This window comes from Aquarana catesbeiana, linkage group LG12 (genome assembly GCF_042186555.1).
Source record: "Aquarana catesbeiana isolate 2022-GZ linkage group LG12, ASM4218655v1, whole genome shotgun sequence".
NCBI lineage: Eukaryota > Metazoa > Chordata > Amphibia > Anura > Ranidae > Aquarana > Aquarana catesbeiana.
The window spans coordinates 124,224,624-124,246,372 of record NC_133335.1 but is presented as its reverse complement, the minus strand read 5'-3'; the positions used below and the strand labels follow the sequence as shown (position 1 = coordinate 124,246,372).

The 21,749-nt window shown below is 43.6% G+C and overlaps 1 protein-coding gene across 6 annotated transcripts in view; it reads right to left on the bottom strand.

Annotated features, from left to right (window-relative positions):
* Nucleotides 1-21,749, bottom strand: part of LOC141114556 (polycomb group RING finger protein 2-like) — a 333,247-nt gene that overhangs the window by 189,926 nt on the left and 121,572 nt on the right. For 5 of the 6 annotated variants that reach the window (XM_073608317.1, XM_073608316.1, XM_073608319.1 and 2 more), the window contains one exon: nucleotides 9,049-9,129. The exons of the other annotated variant lie outside the window; for it this stretch is intronic. In XM_073608317.1, the coding sequence (XP_073464418.1) occupies nucleotides 9,049-9,129 (81 nt within the window). The remainder of the gene's footprint in view (nucleotides 1-9,048; nucleotides 9,130-21,749) is intronic. 6 annotated transcript variants of the gene reach the window in all.

The window sequence follows — 21,749 nt, the reverse complement described above, 5'->3', positions numbered from 1 at the left end:
GAGGACCAGGGGGGCTCAGCCACCTCTGCAAGAGGCAACTTAAAGGCAGAACGAACCATTTCGGTAAGAGTCAGGATCAAAAACCTCTGTGATTGAGAGGCAGACACCAACTGGATATCTTCTTGTCCAGATTGCTCAGAAGCAGACTCATCTGCCAGGCCATCCACAGAATCCTGAGCTTTTACCCTCTTCCCCATCCTCAACCCATTCCAGCTCCAGACTAGGAGACTCCGGGGAGGGAGATCGGTCAGGCTTCTTGCCACCCTGCAGGATGGAGGCAATCATGCCACCAATCCTGTGCTCTAATCCGGCTAGGGCTGAGGACAGTTCATCCCTTAGTGATAAAGGGCGAAGCAGCAGCATTGACTGTAGGCACAATCCCAATCCCTGGTCCTTCAGGTAATACAATACTAGGGATACGACCAGGTTCATCAGGAACTACTGATGACACAGGTGTGCCCTTCCCTGTAGTGTTAGTCCTGCTCCTCTTTTGCGAATGCACGTGCGCCATGGCCAACGCAGTGGTAGCGGGATCAGCCCAGATACCTGCTAGCACCTGCGTTTTGCCCCTGCGCCCAGCCCACCCAAGTGCAGTATCGATCGATCACTGTCACTTACAAAACAATAAACGCATAACTGCAGCGTTCGCAGAGTCAGGCCTGATCTCTGCGATCGCTAACAGTTTTTTTGGTAGCATTTTGGTGAACTGGCAAGCACCAGCCCCAGACAGCGTCAGGTTAGCGCCAGTACCGCTAATACCCACACACGCACCGTACACCTCCCTTAGTGGTATAGTATCTGAACGGATCAATATCTGATCCGATGAGATCTATACTAGCGTCCCCAGCAGTTTAGGGTTCCCAAAAATGCAGTGTTAGCGGAATCAGCCCAGATACCTGCTAGCACCTGCGTTTTGCCCCTCCGCCCGGCCCAGCCCAGCCCACCCAAGTGCAGTATCGATCGATCACTGTCACTGAAAAACACTAAACGCATAACTGCAGCGTCCACAGAGTCAGGCCTGATTCCTGCGATCGCTAACAGTTTTTTTGGTAGCGTTTTGGTGAACTGGCAAGCACCAGCGGCCTAGTACACCCCAGTCGTAGTCAAACCAGCACTGCAGTAACACTTGGTGACGTGGCGAGTCCCATAAGTGCAGTTCAAGCTGGTGAGGTGGCAAGCACAAGTAGTGTCCCGCTGCCACCAAGAAGAAGACAAACAGGCCTGTCGTGCCCATAATGCCCTTCCTGCTGCATTCGCCAATCCTTATAATTGGGAACCCACCACTTCTGCAGCACCCGTACTTCCCCCATTCACATCCCCAACCAAATGCAGTCGGCTGCATGAGAGGCATTTTCTTTCTTCTGTCCTCCCGAGTACCCCTACCCAAGGAACCCACCAAAAAAGGATGTTGTGTCTGCAGCAAGCGCGGATATAGGCGTGACACCCGCTATTATTTTCCCTCCTGTCCTGACAATCCTGGTCTTTGCATTGGTGAATGTTTTGAACGCTACCATTCACTAGCTGAGTATTAGCGTAGGGTACAGCATTGGACAGACTAGGCACACGTTCACAGGGTCTCCCAAGATGCCATTGCATTTTGAGAGACCCGAACCTGGAACCGGTTATAGTTATAAAAGTTAGTTACAAAATACACATATATATATATATATATATATATATATATATATATAAATAAAATAAAAAAAAATAGTTGTCGTTTTATTGTTCGCTCTCTCTCTATTCTCTCTCTATTGTCCTGCTCTTTTTACTGTATTCTATTCTGCAATGTGTTATTGTTATTATGTTTTATCATGTTTGCTTTTCAGGTATGCAATTTTTTTATACTTTACCGTTTACTGTGTTTTATTGTTAACCATTTTTTTGTCTTCAGGTACGCCATTCACGACTTTGAGTGGTTAAACCAGAATGATGCCTGCAGGTTTAGGTATCATCTTGGTATCATTCTTTTCAGCCAGCGGTCGGCTTTCATGTAAAAGCAATCCTAGCGGCTAAATAGCCTCTAGACTGCTTTTACAAGCAATGGGAGGGAATGCCCCCCCACCGTCTTCCGTGTTTTTCTCTGGTTCTCCTGTCTCAACAGGGAAACTGAGAATGCAGCCGGTGATTCAGCCAGCTGACCATAGAGCTGATCAGAGACCAGAGTGGCTCCAAACATCTCTATGGCCTAAGAAACCGGAAGCTACGAGCATTTCATGTCTTAGATTTTGCCGAATGTAAACAGCGCCATTGGGAAATTGGGGAAGCATTGTATCACACCGATCTTGGTGTGGTCAGATGCTTTGAGGGCAGAGGAGAGATCTAGGGTCTAATAGACCACAATTTTTTCAAAAAAGAGTACCTGTCACTACCTATTGCTATCATAGGGAATGTAAATATCCCCTGAGATAACAATAAAAATGATTTAAAAAAAAAAAAAAAAAAAAATGAAAGGAACAGTTTAAAAATAAGATAAAAAAGCAAAAAAATAATAAAGAAAAAAAAAAAAAAACACCCGCCCCCCCCCTGCTCTCGCACAAAGGCGAACGCAAGCGTCGGTCTGGCGTCAAATGTAAACAGCAACTGCACCATGCATGTGAGGTGTCACCGCGAACGTCAGATCGAGGGCAGTAATTTTAGCAGTAGACCTCCTCTGTAAATCTAAAGTGGTAACCTGTAAAGGCTTTTAAAGGCTTTTAAAAATATATTTAGTTTGTCACCACTGCAATTTTAAAGCATGTCATGTTTGGTATCCATGTACTCGGCCTAAGATCATCTTTTTTATTTCATCAAACAATTGGGCAATATAGTGTTTTAGTGCATTAAAATTTAAAAAAGTGTGTTTTTTCCCCAAAAAATGCGTTTGAAAAATCGCTGCGCAAATACTGTGTGAAAAAAAATGAAACACCCACCATTTTAATCTGTAGGGCATTTGCTTTAAAAAAATATATAATGTTTGGGGGTTCAAAGTAATTTTCTTGCAAAAAAAAAATTATTTTTTCATGTAAACAAAAAGTGTCAGAAAGGGCTTTGTCTTCAAGTGGTTAGAAGAGTGGGTGATGTGTGACATAAGCTTCTAAATGTTGTGCATAAAATGCCAGGACCGTTCAAAACCCCCCCAAATGATCCCATTTTGGAAAGTAGACACCCCAAGCTATTTGCTGAGAGTCATGTCGAGTCCATGGAATATTTTATATTGTGACACAAGTTGCAGGAAAGAGACAAATTTTTTTTTTTTTTTTTTGCACAAAGTTGTCACTAAATAATATATTGCTCAAACATGCCATGAAAATATGTGAAATTACACCCCAAAATACATTCTGTTGCTTCTCCTGAGTACGGGGATACCACATGTGTGAGACTTTTTGGGAGCCTACCCGCGTACGGGACCCCGAAAACCAAGCACCGCCTTCAGGCTTTCTAAGGGCGTAAATTTTTGATTTCACTCTTCACTGCCTATCACAGTTTCGGAGGCCATGGAATGCCCAGGTGGCACAAAACCCCCACAAATGACCCCATTTTGGAAAGTAGACACCCCAAGCTATTTGCTGAGAGGTATAGTGAGTATTTTGCAGACCTCACTTTTTGTCACAGTTTTTTTTTTTTCTTTTTTCAATTTTCAAAAAAGTTTTTTCTTGTCTTTCTTCATTCTCAAAAACAAATGAGAGCTGCAAAATACTCACCATGCCTCTCATCAAATAGCTTGGGGTGTCTACTTTCCAAAATGGGGTCATTTGGGGGGGTTTTGTGCCACCTGGGCATTCCATGGCCTCCGAAACTGTGATAGGCAGTGAAGAGTGAAATAAAAAATTTACACCCTTAGAAATCCTGAAGGCGGTGAATGGTTTTCGGGGCCCCGTACGCAGCTAGGCTCCCAAAAAGTCCCACACATGTGGTATCCCTATACTCAGGAGAAGCAGCTAAATGTACTTTGGGGTGCAATTCCACATATGCCCATGGCCTGTGTGAGCAATATATCATTTAGTGACAACTTTGTGCAAAAAAAAAAAAAAAAATTGTCACTTGTGTCAAAACATAAAATATTCCATGGACTCAACATGCCTCTCAGCAAATAGCTTGGAGTGTCTACTTTCCAAAATGGGGTCATTTGGGGGGGTTTTGTGCCATCTGAGCATTTTATGGCCTTCAAAACTGTGATAGGTAGTGAGGAGTGAAATAAAAAATTTACGCCCTTAGAAATCCTGAAGGCGGTGATTGGTTTTTGGGGCCTCGTACGCGGCTAGGCTCCCAAAAAGTCCCACACATGTGGTATCCCTGTACTCAGGAGAAGCAGCTGAATGTATTTTGGGGTGCAATTCCACATATGCCCATGGCCTGTGTGAGCAATATATCATTTAGTGACAACTTTTTGTAATTTTTTTTTTTTTGTCATTATTCAATCACTTGGGACAAAAAAAAATAATATTCAATGGGCTCAACATGCCTCTCAGCAATTTCTTTGGGGTGTCTACTTTCCAAAATGGGGTCATTTGGGGGGATTTTGTACTGCCCTGCCATTTTAGCACCTCAAGAAATGACAAAGGCAGTCAAACTAAAAGCTGTGTAAATTCCAGAAAATGTACCCTAGCTTGTAGACGCTATAACTTTTGCGCAAACCAATAAATATACGCTTATTGACATTTTTTTTTACCAAAGACATGTGGTCGAATACATTTTGGCCTAAATGTATGACTAAAATTGAGCTTATTGGATTTTTTTTTATAAAAAAAAAGTAAAAAATATCATTTTTTTTCAAAATTTTTCCGTTTATAGCGCAAAAAATAAAAACCGCAGAGATGATCAAATACCATCAAAAGAAAGCTCTATTTGTGGGAAGAAAAGGACGCAAATTTCGTTTGGGTACAGCATTGCATGACCGCGCAATTAGCAGTTAAAGTGACACAGTGCCAAATTGGAAAAAGTCCTCTGGTCTTTAGGCAGCCAAATGGTCCGGGGCTGAAGTGGTTAAGGAAAAAGGAATACTGTTCTCTTGAGAGGTATTTGAGTAAACCTATTTGTGTGGGGTCACTAAATTACTGTGTATATTATGGTAAATATTACCTTCAGACGGTGTAGTAGTTGAAAAAATTGTTGCGATACGTTTGAAAATGTTAGTTTAAAATAAGAGGTTAATTGATTAGTGTTGTACCTCTTATTTTAAACTAACATTTTCAAACGTATCACAACAATTTTGATGGAGAGGGTAAATATGAAGTGACTACCATTTCTTTACATCTATGTATAAATAACCATGATTGCACAGTACATCACACTGTAGATCTAAATCTGTCCTTTATGTACTTATAGAATTATCAGAACCCCCTGAGGAAGACCGCAATACAGTTAGGTCGAAATGCATTGGGGGCTTTTTTTCTTCAGTCAATTGTGACAGTGCTACTACCATTTAATCACTATAAGCTAGCATTTTGAACTTGCAACTTTGGTATTGTCAATCTTTTTTCCCTTCTATTCTAATCTCAGTCTCGCAGAAATGTAAACCAGAGCTCATGTTTTAACCATTTGTATGATATTGTCCATTTGTTCTTTAATAATAAAAATTACTAAACTTTTACAACTACTTGTTGAGACTCTCAATTGCTGCTTTAAATCCCCATGGGGAACCTTTCTCTTTTTTAGAATCCATATTCGGGGTGTGCAGTTGCTCTATATGTGTCATATCATGCTATAGTTTTGGGAATTCCACATCTTTGCCGCTCTTACAGTAAAGAACCCTCTATGTAGTTTAAGGTTAAACCTCTTTTCTTCTAATTTTAATGAGTGGCCACGTGTCTTGTTAAACTCCCTTCCGCGAAAAAGTTTTATCCCTATAGTGGGGTCACCAGTACGGTATTTACTGTATAAATTAAAATCATATCCCCTCTCAAGCGTCTCTTCTCCACCTTATTGTGTCACTGTCGCATCACCAGCCGTCCCATTAAAGTGAATGGGACTGTCGGAGAATAAACAGCAGGTCAGAGGATGAGCCGCTGCGGGACAGAGATGACAGTTGCTCTTTAAAAATGATCATTTAAAATCGAGTCGATTTAAATCAAGCCTTTTTAAATCAAATCCACCCTGGTTCTATGCATACCAGATAAATCATAAATCTGTCCCCAGTGAGGTGCAACATTTGGGACAGTCAGCAGTGGTGGTTGCACCTCATTGGAGGCAGACATGATATTTATCTGGTGTGCATAGAACTCTCTTAATAAATACAACTCATATAGGTACCTCAAGCCCTAAATGAGAAACTAGTGAACACTCCTTTTTTCTTCCCCATGATGAAGATTGTGATCCTTGTAACTGGAATGCGTTGGGTTTTTTTCTGGCAGGATCACCATTCTTAAATTGTACATAGTCAATATCTGCCTAATCTATGTGTATCACTTTGTTTTTGTCATATTGGGGTTATAGCGATACCAGAGCTCATATTTTATGAAATATATTGGTTTTAATTTTTGTAATAAATGCAATTTTCATACATTTTTTGATATCCTTTGCATCTGTCCAATTTATTTTTTGCTGCAATAATCCTTTATTTCCTCCAGGTCTGGATCAGCCCTAGGCTTTTTCCTGGTGGACCTCTTGTGGTTTCTCGCATGTGCGACACTTTGTCCACCCGGTCCTTCCCAACGTGGGCAGCCATCTGTGAAATGCATGAGGCCCCATGGTCTAAGTTTTTCCGCTATCTCCAGCTCCGACGCTTGATCTTATCCATCCGTCACACCTCTAACTATCCTTTTCAGAAAACACTCTTAGAACACGTCTGTCAACACTTTCCAGGGTCATCTGGCTTCATCTTCACCCTCTATGGGTCTCTGAATTGTCGAGCGTCCCCTACTTCCCTCTACTACATGACTCAGTGGGAGCGAGACTTGACGTCTGAGATTGCCCTGGTGGACTGGAGAAGAGCCTGGTCTTCTGTAGCAAAATGCTCATTCAACACCGCTACCCTGGAAGCAGCAAAGTGCTCATGAGGCGGTATTGGGTCCCGGCCCTAACTGCCCATGCCAATCCTGGTTCCGTTGACCGCTCTTTTAGGAGTTGTGGACATAGTGGGGATGTTTTACATACCTGGTGGGCTTGTCCGTGATTAATAGGTTTTTGGTCTCGAGGTTTTAGCCTGTTGCACACCCAGTTCCATCGGACTATTCGTAAAGATGCCAAATTCACCTTGCTACATTGCCCTATCCTGGGCTTACATGCACACCAGCAAATGTTAGCATCTTATCTCTTTTTGTTAACTAAGAGAACTAATGCTCAGGCCTTGAAAAAACCCTTGGTTCCATTTCAGGGTGTAAGAGACCGCATGACTGCTGACTGTGCTTAATGAACAAATGTCCAGTAGCCTCAAAGACTCTCCTGCCAAATTTCTTAAAATTTGGGAACCTTGGTTTGTGTATACCTTCCCCTCACTTCCTCTAGCCAGCGTCAGATGCCTCTAACCACCCTCCGTGGTTATCCCAAACTCCAAATCTCCCTTGCCCCTCTTCTTTCTTGTCTTTTACCTCCTCTATGGGGTTTTCTAGCCCCAGTTTTTGCACTTTTTTGGCACATATTTCATACTTGCACTAGTGTTCAGAATTCTGGCTATCCAGGCTTGATGCTGTTGTCCACGTGGATTCTACCTGAACTTCTATACTCAGTTGTTTCCATCTTTTAGGTTTAGCCTTTATTGTTGTTGCCTCCTATTTTTGGTACTGTATAAGGCTTTGTATGTTATCACTACTGTCAATTCAAACCCCTGCGTGTAAGGATTTGTTGCCCTTATGGTTATTAATAAAAATTATTGATCCAGAAAAAAAATCATATAAGGCCTGAAGATGACATAAAACCCCCAAAACATTATATATTTTCTGAAAGCGGACACCACAGAGATTAAAAATAGTGGTAGTTCCAAATTTTTATGTCAGCAAAAAATACAATAGGGCAAATGCAATATATTACCCAATTTTTTGGTAAAATATAAAAGATGAGGTTGTGCCGAGTCAATGGATAGCCAACATGTCAATCCTTAAAACTGCGTGTACCCGTGAAATGGAGATAGACTTTGTTACCCTATATTTTCCATAGGCAACACTTTAAAAGCCCTTACAAGTTATCAGTTTAGTGTGAACCATGAATAGTGGACCTAGAATTATTGCTTTCACTCTGGTGTGCACATGTAACATGTGTAGCATAATTCATGTAAACAAGGCAGATCGCCATTGTGTTAGTAGGGAAGACAGAGATTCTGTGTTTCTGCTAAGCAGGAACACGGATCTCTGTCTTCCCACAGTTAAAGCACCCCCCACACAGTTAGAAAGCACACCCTAGGAACACATTTAACCCTTTCATTGCCCCTGTTAACCCCTTCCCTGCCAGGGTCATTAGTATAGTGACTGTGCAAATTTTTTAGCACTGATCACTGTATTGGTGTCACTGGTTCCCAAAAGTGTCCACTGCAATGTCGCAGCCCCACTACAAGTCGCTGATCACCGCCATTACTAGTAAAAGAAATTAAAATAAAATATCCCATAGTTTGTCGACGCTATAACTTTTGCGCAAACCAATCAATACACGCTTATTGGGATATGTTTTTTTAAAATAAAAATAAAAAACAAAAAATAAAAATAAAAACCGCAGAGGTGATCAAATACCAACAAAAGAAAGCTCTATTCAGGGGGAAAAAAAAAAAAAAAAAAAGACAAATTTTATTTGGGTACATCGTCGCACGACCATGCAATTGTTAATTAAAATAACGCAGTGCCGTATCGCAAAAAAAAAGAAGGCGTGGTCATGAAGGGGGTAAACCTTCCGGAGGGCAAATGGTTAAGTGCTTGGGAGGAACTTTAATTTTTTACACCTTTTTCTTTACTACATTTTATTTTGTCACACAGGACAAAGTGTTATATATACACACCCCCTGCTGCCACCAATGTAGTTTCTATGTCAGCGGCAACGAAAGTATTAAATCATAAAGTTCCCATTAGGAAGACCATTTTCTCCCTTTTTTGCTGTTGCTCCTTAAAAACTGGTCAATTATTTAACAAAATAACAAAACAAACTCACCCGGCCCCAGGGGTATATATAGGCAATATCCATTAGGGTGTAATAATCCTTCAGAGGCTCTTCCTCATAGAGAATCTCCACCTTCAATCAAATCAATTAAAACACTGTTTACAAAGTGAAAGAAGAAATCATGAAGGAAAACACCACCACTTCAAAAAAAATAGTTTCAAGATACAAAAAATTATATTTAAAAATTAACGGCAATTTTATTCACAATGAGGATGGCTGCTTGTGATAGAAGTTGGGTTCTGGAAAATGATAAATCTATATATTTAGGAAGACACCTTATTTTTTTAATTTTTATTTTTTAAAAGGGTAAATTTATTCAGATAAAACAAAAAAACAAAAAAAGAGTTACAACATCCATAACATATCTTTTAGATAGGATGACAGCTATTACCAGACATTCATATACAGGTTACATGCACTATTAGTATCCTGTTTATACAGCCATGTGTGACCAAAGTCCTTTGCACATCCATTAGGTTACGCATGGAGGTGTAAAACGAAATACAAAAAATCTGAACTTAAAACGATTATGATAATAATGCACACCACCTTTCTGATATCATGTAAATAAACCCAACTCTATATCTATTGTAACGAGCCCCTGCTCGCTCGGTTCCACTCTCCCAACACTCCTCTGCAGCTATTGAATCAGATTGCAGATCGCAACGTCTGATGGTTCGGTCATCCGATGCTCCGGGATTCGAACTACAACTATGTGCCGTTCGAATCCAGTTGTGATAGCTCAGAACAAACACCAGGCAGGCTGTATAAGTTCAAACAGGAATCTTCGCTTTACTGGATGCACACAACATACTTTTATACATAGCAGTTTGAACACCCCGCCCCAACAACCACTTTCATAATTGTAAAGTACACTCTAGTCCTCACTTAGGTCCTCTTGGCCATGCAAATGAGGACTTGAAACAGGGGATTGGTCCGATAGCTTGAATAGGAGGACTGATATGTGTATTGACACAGAGAAGCCCCAGGGGGGTAATTAAAGTACATAAACAAACGGTCAAACACAGAACAATGCATTCCTTCTAGACCACAATGCGTCTGGAGGGGATTAGCCTTAAGACAGGGCGGAAGACCCACCACCGTGTAATAGAATCAAAGGAGAAATACGTCAGTATTCCAATGTTCATGACAATACTTCCACCTGGGAAACAGTCCAACAGCCACAGTGGGACCCCGAACGGGTCAACTCGAGGATGTTGGAAAAGTAGTCTTAAGGTAGTCTTAAGGTTCCAGGTCCGTCTGCTGGGATAACCCATCCGCATTCCCGTTTTGAGGCCCTGGCCGATATTGTATGGTGAAATTGTACGGTTGCAAAGCCAGGCTCCACCTTAGTAATCGGCCGTTCTCTCCCGCCACCCGATTAAGCCATATCAAGGGATTGTGGTCCGTCATGACGGTAAAAGAGCATCCATACACGTAGAACTGCAATTTCTTTAAAGCCCAGACTAAGGCCAAACACTCTTTTTCCATGGCAGCATGCCCAACTTCATGAGTAAACAACTTGTGGCTGGGATACACCACCGGGTGCTCTTTCCCGTCATCACCAACTTGACTTACGGTTCCCAGTCCAAACATGGAGGCGTCTGTATGAACAACAGTGTTTGTTAGGATCGGGTGCCGCCAGTATGGGAGCTTGCGTTAGGGCGGTTTTTAACTGATGAAACGCTGTCTCGCACTCTGGGGACCACAGGACCTGTCTAGGAAGAGTCTTTTTGGTCAGATCCGTCAGGGTTTTGGCTATGTCACTATAGTGAGGTACAAACTTCCTGTACCCGGGCCTTGGCTCTGGGAACCAGCCAGTTTAGAATGGCCTCGATTTTTGCAGGTTCTGGCCTCTGTTTCCCACATCCCACTCTATGTCCCAGATACTGCACCTCAGACATCCCAATATTATATTTGTTTGGCTTCAGGGTCAGGTCAGCAGCTTGGATCATATCTAGCACTATTCCCAGGTGTCTAAGATGTTCCTCCCATGTCTGGCTATAGATTGCAATGTCGTCAAGATATGCGCATGCAAAATCTTGCAGACCATCGAGGAGTTCAACTATCATCCGCTGGAAGGTAGCCGGAGCATTCTTCATCCCATATGGTATTACCCGGAACTGGTAAAGGCCAAACGGGGTGATGAAGGCCGACTTTGAAATTGCTTCCGCCTCCAAGGGAAACTGCCAGTAGCCCTTACACAAGTCAATAGTCGTCAGATAATGTCCCTGAGCTATTTTGTCCAGCAATTTGTCCACTCGGGGCATAGGGTAGGCATTTGTAACAACACAGTCATTCAGTCCACACTGGAACAGTTACTGATTTCGGGAAACTCCAGCATCGGTAGATATTCAGAGTTCCCGGTGGCAGGAGCGCATATGGCAGCTACTGCCTCAGTCCTCTCATGATAGGCCTTCATCATATAATGTGGAACGTCCTCTTAATTTTTGTGTCTGCACAGCTGGCAACCATGTAGGTGGTATTGCACAGCTGTTTTACCACCTGATAGGGGCCCTGCCAGGAGGCCTTTAATTTATTTTGCTCCAGGGGTTTTAGCACCAGGACTTTCTGTCCGACATAAAAGGTGCAATTCCGCGCAGACCGATCATACCAAACCTTCTGCTGACTCTGGGCCCATTGCATATTCTCATGGACTAGATCGGTAAGTCCCCGCAGCCGCTCCCCGAGTTCCAAGACATAACTAAGGGTGGGGAGGCCTTCCGTATCCTCTACCCCCTCCCACTGGGCCCTCACTAAGTCTAAGGGTCCCCTAACCCTTTGCCCATATAACAGCTCAAATGGGGAAAACGTGGACTCTTGGGTTACCTCTCTATTAGCGAACAGTAGATGGGGAAGATATTTCTCCCAATCCTTCCTACGCTCCATGAAGGCCCGAAGCAGCTGCTTGAGGGTCCCGTTTAATCTCCCATCCAGCCCGTTAGTCTGAGGGTGGTAGGGGCGCTCTGGAGGGGTTTAATCCCACAGAGACGCCAGAGCTGCTGCGTCAGCTTGGCTGTGAACTGGGTACCCTGATCGGACAATATCTCCTGGGGAAAACCTACCCTAGTGAATACCCACAGTAAGGCATCTGCTACTGTATCAGCCTGGATATTGGATAAGGGAATGGCCTCCGGGTAGCGGGTGGCGTAATCCACCACCGTAAGAATATACTTCTTCTCAGTGGCACTGGGGCGGGCCAGTGGGCCTATAATATCTACCGCTATGCGGCTAAAGGGTTCTCTAATGATCAGCAGGGGTTGCAGCGAGGCTTTTGGGTAATCCCGTCTTCCCTACTTTCTGACAAGTCTCACAGGCCCGGCAGTATTCTCGCACCTCAGCATGTAACCTGGGCCAGAAGAAAGCATGAGACAACCGACTCCGGGTCTTAGCTATCCCTAAATGCTCGGCCAAGGGGATGTCGTGACCCAGCCGCAATAGCTCCCGTCTGTATTTCTGGGGTGCAATTAGCTGTTTGTGGGGACCCTGTCGCTTCCCGGTGCCCATTCCCTCAGTGTAACGATAAAGAAACCCCCCTCCCACTCTATTCTGTCTTCCCCCAACCCGCCTGGATCCTTGCCCGCCCTGTCCTGATAACCAGCTAAAGTTGGGTCACTCTGAGTCTCTTGCCTAATGTCCAAGGGAGAATTACAGGACACAGGGTTGTCAAGTCGGGGTAATGTAGGAGGACTTGGTCTTACTTGAGTCCCCATAGGAGTGGAGTTGGCTCTGACGTCGAGTGGTCACGACCATGGCGGCCTCTGGGGCATATGAGGAAGTTAAATGCCCCAAATCGTTCCCCAAAAGTACTTCCAAGGGTAACTTGCGTAGTAATCCCACGCGCACTTGTCGCTCCCCTGAGCCCCAATCCAAGAGGACTTGGGCGTTGGATAAAAGTAGCACCTTGCCCCCCGCTACCCTGACTGCAACAGTCTGGCCGGTCCGGGCCGACTGGGGAATCGTGTGGCTGGATGAGGGTAATCGTAGCCCCGGAGTCAGAGTCCCTGGACCGGCTGCCCATTAACCCATACTGCCCGACGATGGTGCTGCCGATTATCTCCGGCAGCAGCTTGGACGGGATAAGCCTCGAAAAGTTGCCGCACTCTTCCTGAACATCTCAATGGTTGGGCTCGTTCTGGAAGCAATGAGCTGCTGGTCTGGATGGATGAGCAGTCTCTTGGTACCTCGTGGATCGGGTAGGGCAATATCGCTGCAGATGACCGGTTTGGTTTAGGGTATAGCACTTAGGTCCGGTAGGAGGATTGGGTCGGGCTTGGGGTCTAGAGGCAGACCACTGAGGTACTGGAGTTGGGTTAGAGGCTGGTAAACTGGGTCAAGATAGTTGATAGCGCTTGCTTTCGCCTGACCTTCGAGAGTCCAGATATTCATCGGCCAAAGTAGCCACTTGCTGTACAGTCCGTGGTCGCTTATCTCGCACCCAATCCTGTACTACCAGAGGGGTGTGGTTAAAGAACTGTTCTAAGAATACTAGCTGGGTGATGTCCTCTATGGTATGAGTGTGGCTTTCCTGGAACCAGCTCTCAAGGTTCATCTGCAGACGATGTGCCCACTCGACATATGTTACGTTGGTTTGTTCCCGGGATTCTCGAAACTAAATCCGGTTTGCTTCGGGTGTAATGGCAAATTGGGCTAGCAGAGCTTCTTTTACCCGGTCATAATCTTTAGCGTCCTCGTCCTCCAGGGCCCGATACGCATCGGCCGCTCTGCCAGTTAAATTACTTGCCAGTAAGGCGACCCAATCTTGGGACAGTACTTCATGTATCTGGCATAGTCTCTCAAAGTCATAGTTACATAGTTACATAGTAGGTGAGGTTGAAAAAAGACACACGTCCATCAAGTCCAACCTATGTGTGTGATTATGTATCAGTATTACCTTACATATCCCTGTATGTTGCGGTCATTCAGGTGATTATCTAATAGTTTCTTGAAGCTATCAATGCTCCCCGCTGAGACCACCGCCTGTGGAAGGGAATTCCACATCCTTACCGCTCTTACAGTAAAGAACCCTCTACGTAGTTAAAGGTTAAACCTCTTTTCTTCTAATTGTAATGAGTGGCCCCGAGTCTTATTAAACTCTCTTCTGCGAAAAAGTTTTATCCCTATTGTGGGGTCACCAGTACAGTATTTGTAAATTGAAATCATATCCCCTCTCAAGCGTCTCTTCTCCAGAGAGAATAAGTTCAACGCTCGCAACCTTTCCTCATAACTCAAAGTCCTGCAGGAACACTTCAATTTCCTCCTCTCCTTCCTTAAATAGTTTGAACGCCCGAAAGGGCAACTTACGGAAAGGCGCTGTATCTTTAGGTGTTGTCTCTGATTGCCTTATTTCCGCCATTTTCCGCTCATGTTGCCGCTCTAGTTCTCTCTTGTCGCTCATGCTGCAGCTGGATGTCTCTAATGGCATTCTGTATGGCGGTCTCTGATGGGTTAGCACCATATAATGCCAACCGCTCTCGAACCCGTTGCTTTAACAAGTCTTCAACTGACCGGGGTCCCGCATCACCATCCCTCTGATCCATCTTGGCTAGCTCGCTGATCAGGGTGGCCTTGTTCTTTTTCCCACCGGTCCCTCCGCGGCTCTCAAGTCTTTTAGCGTGGCTCTCCTGCAGGCTGCATAGCTGGTCATTCACTGTGGTGGTTTGAAGTGTCCCAGTAACTGGAGAGCAAATCCCACCGCTGCCAACCAATGTAACGAGCCCCTGCTCGCTCGGTTCCACTCTCCCGACACTCCTCTGCAGCTATTGAATCAGATTGCAGGTCGCAACGTCTGATGGTTCGGTCATCGATGCTCCCGGATTTGAACTACAGTTATGTGCCGTTCAAATCCAGTTGTGATAGCTCAGAACAAACACCAGGCAGGCTGTATGTAAGTTCAAACAGGAATCTTCCCTTTATTGGATGCACACAACACACTTTTATACATAGAAGTTTGAACACCCCGCCCCAATAACCACTTTCCTATTGGTCAATTGTAAAGTAAATTCTAGTCCTCACTTAGGTCCTCTTGGCCATGCAAATGAGGACTTGAAACAGGGTCAGCGGAAATTGGTCCGATAGCTTGAATAGGAGGACTGATATGTATAATGACACAGAGAAGCCCCAGGGGGTAATTAAAGTACATAAACAAACGGTCAAACACAGAACAATGCATTCCTTCCAGACCACGGAGCCATCTGGAGGGGGTTAGCCTTAAGACAGGGCGGAAGACCCACCACTGTGTAATAGAATAAAAGGAGAAATACTTCAGTATTCCAAAGTTCGTGACAATACTCCCCCCTGGGAAACAGTCCAACAGCCACAGTGGGACCCCGAACGGGTCAATTCGAGAATGTTGGAAAAGTAGTCTTAAGGTTCCAGGTCCGTGGGACCCCGAACGGGTCAATTCGAGAATGTTGGAAAAGTAGTCTTAAGGTTCCAGGTCCGTCTGCCAGGATAAGAAATCCGCATTCCCGTTTTGAGGCCCTGGCCGATACTGTATGGTGAAGTTGTACAGTTGCAAAGCCAGGCTCCACCTTAGTAATCGACCGTTCTCTCCCGCCACCCGGTTAAGCAATATCAAGGGATTGTGGTCCGTTGTGACGGTAAAAGAGCCTACCATACATGTAGGGCTGCAATTTCTTTAAAGACCAGACTAAGGCCAAACACTTTTTCCACAGCAGCATATCCAACTTCACGGGGTAACAACTTGTGGCTGAGATAGGCCACCGGGTGCTCTTTCCCGTCATCCGTGCCGTTAGCCTTAAGACAGGGCGGAAGACCCACCACTGTGTAAAAGAATCAAAAAGAGAAATACTTCAGTATTCGAAGGTTCATGACATCTATATTATAGTCAACTCCATTTCGTCCATTTACATACTCAAGTTATTCCTCCACTTCCACATCAACTACATCTCTATGTCCCCGTATACCGATGTAATCCAACCGGCCCATATTTTGGCAAACTTTTTAGGGCACTCCATGGCGGTATATGTTAATTTATATATTGGCAATGCTTTGTTAATCAGTTCCACTCAAAAGAGAAGAGATGAGGATTCGTGTCCTTCCATCTTAAAGCCAAAGCCTTTTTGGCATAAAAGAAGACTATCCTTAGTAGAGTTTTCTGGGAATTAGTTATCTCCTCCTCACCAAACATCTTTAACCAGATAAAAAGTTATTGTTAGTTTTAACAACTAATAAATCTATAGGTCTAAAAAAACGCTTTACTACATACACTGCTTGGGTTAACACTTTTCTTAAAAGTACAACATGTATAACTAAAGACAAAACATACAGTTTTGGATTAAGTGGAAAGGGATTATAACAACTGTCAGGTTTTTTATTTTACAGAATTTGTTCCTGTTAGGGAGATTTTGTATTTGTCCTGTTTACCATTATCGCCAAAGTGAAAGAAAATCCCAAATTTTGGGTTGTACCCAGAAAAGTAATCAACAGTAATTAATGGGAAATCTTCCAATAGGCATACTAGTTCTGGTGAACCTGGGGACAACCAGGGATTTCCTCTCATTTTCGCCTTTGGCTATGGGACAGGAAGTGAAGGAGAATCTCCCCAACAAGACATAAATGGCAAAATGAAAACTGTAAGGGGCTAGAACCTCCCTTACGCTATCCTAAATTTTTTTAAATTAAAGTATCACTGCTTTAAAGTAAAACGTGTCTACTTTAAAGTAACCAGATAAGTGTCAACAGGGGACAAGGCAGGGGCCCTCTCCCAATATTATACAGTATGTACTAGGGTTGCACCGATATAGACATTGGTGCCGATAGAAACATTTGCACAAGTACTTGTACTCATGCAAATGCTCCGATACCTAAAACTGACACTGCTTTCGTGTGGTGCAGCTTGTCATAGTGACTTTAACCTGGGACCACACAGGAGAGGTGCAGGAAACCGCATGCGATTCTGACAGGAATAACACTGCATTCCTGTTAAAATCACATGCTATTCTTTGCAGTGCGATTTGAGCTCATTCATTTTGTTTGCAAGTGTCCAGGTCATGCAGGTAGCGAAATGGACAACCAAAGATGGGACCTGGCCTCATGTAAACAACAGAGGGGGGAAAACTTGGGACTAGATTTTCATGTGGCTATGACTTTTGCCAAGTAATAAGCATTTAGATTAGTTTTTGTTTTTTAAAGCCACTGATCAGTTAGACGGGGTAGGAGGTCGAGGTGGGAGATGGTTAATATGGCATACAGACCTACAGCACCTCTTCCAGATTACTTATTTATTACTGGTACTTATATAGCGCCATCAACTGACGCAGCGCTTTACAAATATTATACCTTTACATCAGTCCCTACCCTCAAGGAGCTTACAATCTAAGGTCTCTAATTCACATTTATACATGCTAGGCCCAATTTAGGCAGGAGCCAATTAACCTACCAGCATGCCTTTGGTGTGTGGAAGCAAACCGTAGTACCCAGAGGAAACCACAGCAGGCACAGGGAGAACAAGGAAACTCCAGGCAGGTAGTGCTGTGGTTGGGATTTGAACCGACGAGCCTAGTGCTGCTAGGTTTGGCCAGGTCTGTACACTGTACGGACCTGGCATTCCTCCATCTGCTATAAGCTCACAGACATTTCAGTGAACATGATCTTACAGCAAAACTGTTCAGCAGACTCTGCTGTTTAAACTGGTATTGCTGATTTGTTATTGACAAGCCACTGATCAGATCTATTCACCTAAAATATGCCTCCCCTTCCTTTCCCAAGTGAACATAATATGCACATATGCAGTACAGCTGAAGCTGCAGAGAAATGGATTCGGTCCCTTTCTCTGTCTCCAAAAACAGACATCAGGGGTCGGTTTAGAGCCCTGATCTCTCAGTAATGCAAATTGTGCAAAATATAAATAAAATTATAACATAAAAAACATAGTAAGGCCTTGTTCACAGAGAGCATACTACAGTGGAGTTTATGCCCCTTTAAGGCCATGTTTACCTGCCTGGGGATGCACAAGTGTTCAGTGCATTCTTGTGCAGGTAGTTCCATTGATGTCATTTGGAATGTAGCAACTGCATGAAAACAGCCATTGTTTCCAATTTGATATCTGTGTGGGTCCAGATGCAAGTCCCTGAGCTCACATGGTCTGCATTCGAGGCCGTGCATCCACATGGATGTCAGATTGGACATGAATGAGACTACATGCATGGGGGTGTACAGAACACCAATGCATCCCTGTGCAGGTGACCCTCCATGGGCATACACATTAGTAAGCCCCATGTGAACGAGGCCTTAGTAGGAATTTAGCAGGGATTTTGTAAGTTATATTGTGTTTGTGTGCGCTAATAATGATTTTAGTGTATTTTTAGTGAAAAATAGCAATTTAATAAAATACGTTTGCGCGACTATTGCAGGGCCTATAAAAAAAAAAAAAAAAAAAAGATTATAACCTCCAGATTTTCAGAGTGAATTGTTTTTAATCACAGTTTTGTGCACCTTCAGTTCTCACCATTTCACAAAAAAGCATAATTTAAAATGTACAATTTTTTTTTTATAACTCAATACAGTTTTAACTTTTAGATTTAGTAGGAATTAGGCATGAATTTTGTAAATTTTGCTATGTATGTATCCACTAATAATGATTTTAGTGCATTTTTAGCAAAAATATGGTTTTAATAAGCATTTGCACAAGTATAAGGGCCTAAAAAAAAAAAAAAAAAAAAAATTAGTAGCACCTTCTTTTTTTTTTCTAATGGTCCTATGTTTTCAGAAAATGTATGGTTTGGGAGGATCTTTCACATACTCTGAAAGCTGTAAGGGAGAAATAAAAATAATGGGATTTTTAAAATAGCTTACCTGTAAAATCCTTTTCTTTGAAGTACATCACAGGACACAGGGACATAGTAGTTACTATGTGGGTTATAGGCCACCTTCAAGTGATGGACACTGGCACACCCTAAGATAAAAAATGCACTCCCTATATAACCACTCCCACTACTGGGAGTATCTCAGTTTTGTAGCAAAGCAATACACGTGTATACCAAAGAAGGGAGGGACCTCTGTGTCCCGTGATGTACTTCGAAGAAAAGGATTTTACAGGCAAGCCGTATTTAAAAATCCTATTTTCTTATTGTACATCACGGGACACTGAGCCATAGTAGTTACTATGTGGTATATCCCATAGCAATGCCAACTGAAGGGAGGGAGACACGACAAAAAGTAGGGCAATAAAAGACTAGAGGACTAATACTACAGCCTGCAGTACCCTGCGCCCAAAGGCAATATCCTCATGACCTTTTACATCTTCTTGATAGAATCTGGTAAATGTATAGTCTGAAGACCAAGTTGCAGCCTTACAGATTTGAGCCATGGAGGCTTGTTGATGCACTGCCCAGGAAGCACTAACAGCCCTAGAGGAGTGTGTTTTGATTTGAGAGGGTGGAATCCACGTCTTTAACCATGAGCTTGAACGATTACTTGTCAAATCTATTAAGAATAGTAGATTTCGATGCTGCCTGTTCTCCTTTAGGACTTTCAGGCAACATGAATAAAAACATCCGTTTTTCGAATCTGAGCAATCACCTTTAGGTAGACATTGACTGCTCTCATCACATCAAAAAAATGTAGTGATTTTCCTTCCAAAGAACAGGGTTCTGGAAAAAAAGGACGGTGGAACAATATCCTGGTTTAGATAAAAACCTGATACTACCTTTGGTAAAAGGTTAGGATGGGGACGCAATACTACCTTATCCTTGTGAACAACAAAAATATGGCTCTTTACAAGAAAGAGCAGCCAATACTGATACCCTTCTTGCAGCAGATATGGTTACCAGAAAAAATAGTTTCCTTGTCAAAAAAGGACCAAGGGAATATGTCATATCGGCCCAAAAAAGGCTGTTTTGTAATGCCAACAAAACTAAATTCAAGTCCCAAGGGTTCAGGGGTTACTTAAGCGGAGATTAAGCCGAGTTACCCCTGAATAAAGTTATGGACCAAAGAATGTGAAGCAAGTGGTCGTTGAAATAATACCGATAAGGCCGAGACCTGTCCTTAGAAAGCACTCAAGGCCAGCTCTATTTCTCACCCCCATGTGTAGAAAAAATCAAGGACTCTACCTTGACTTATTTCCTGGGGTGCAGCTCCTGACTTCACACCAGGAGACATATGTTTCCCAGACTCCATAATATATAACCATGGAGGCTGGCTCTGCATAAACCAAGGTAGAAAACTACTGAACCTGACAGCCCACGCTTCTTCAGAGTGTGGGCCTCAATAGCCAAACCATTAAATTTAGCGCTTGTAAAGTAGGATGGAATACCGGACCTTACGAAAGAAGGTCTGGCCATGGCAGTAGGGTCCATGGGTCCCCCTACAGTCATCTTTACGATTTCTGCATACCAAGATTTCCTAGGCCCCGTTGGAGGCCACAAGAATCACCGACTTCCCTTCCTGCTTGATCCTGCAAAGAAGTTGTGGATGCAGGCTGAATAGGAGGGAATGCACAAATCAGTGAGAACCGATTCAACGAAAATAGCAAGGCATCCGTTCCGCATGTTAGCAGATCCTTTGTTCTTGACACAAGGTTGTCAATCTTATTTCTTGATCCTGGACGCAAACAGATCTATGTCTGGGATTCCCCATCCTTGACATATTGACAGGAAGATATCGGGGTGAAGGAACCATTCTCCCAAGAAAAACTGCTGGCGACTCAAGTAGTCTGGACCTAATGAGAGAGGACGGAATGTAGGCGGTGATCAATACAGAAGGGAACATTACTATTCGCCTAGGCCTCCATCACGTGGAAGAGGAGGAAGAGACTACTACCATTCCTCCAGACCCCCGTTTCGGGGAAGGGATGGATACCCATCTGAGTATCCCAATAACTACCCATCACCTAGGGATTACAGGAATAGTGTGCCACAAGATCACAGGCAGTGGCAACATCGCCCTCCGCCTCACCAATACTCTGAAGATTATGGTGATATTCCCCTATATAACAGATTTTCACCGTTAGACAGGGAAGAGCATTCTGGTTATGCTCCTTTTTTAGGTCAACGGGGGAGGGGAGGGGGGATACCGAGGGGGAACCCCAGAGGCCCCCACCAGAGAGAGGGAGGGAGACAGGCCCCCCCCCCCAGGATTCGACAGGGGAAATATGCCCATCCAAGGAGAAGGAGGGGGTGCAGGGCAGGAAGATCCAAGAAATCCAAGGAAACGACCGAGGGATGCGTAAAAACTGGGATATACAATCTAAGCAGTGTGGAACTCAGTCATAAGGAACTTAACATTTTGAATCTGGGTTTAAAATGCGCCCCTAAAAGGGCAATGAATAAGTTTGATGTGTACATTGACGCACATAAATTTATCAGAACCATGAATATTAAAAAATATTTCCTGAGTCACCCGGTGGAATCCTCTGAGAGATCTAGGGTACCTCCAAATAGGATAGATACGGGATTGAGGAATAAATCTATCTTCAATCCCCAAAATCCAGGCAATCACTATATAGAGGTTTTTAAGAGCCTGGTACTGAGTGACATTGAGGAGCTGATACCACGTAAGGATGCCAATCCCTATTATATTAGGGAGGGTATTAGATCCCTAGAAGATAGGAAGAATTTGATAGTACGCCCAGCTGATAAGGGAGGGGGTGTGGTTTTGTTAGACAAAACATTCTACCTGAAACAGTTGTTAGAACTGGTAGGGGACAGAACCACATATAGAAAGCT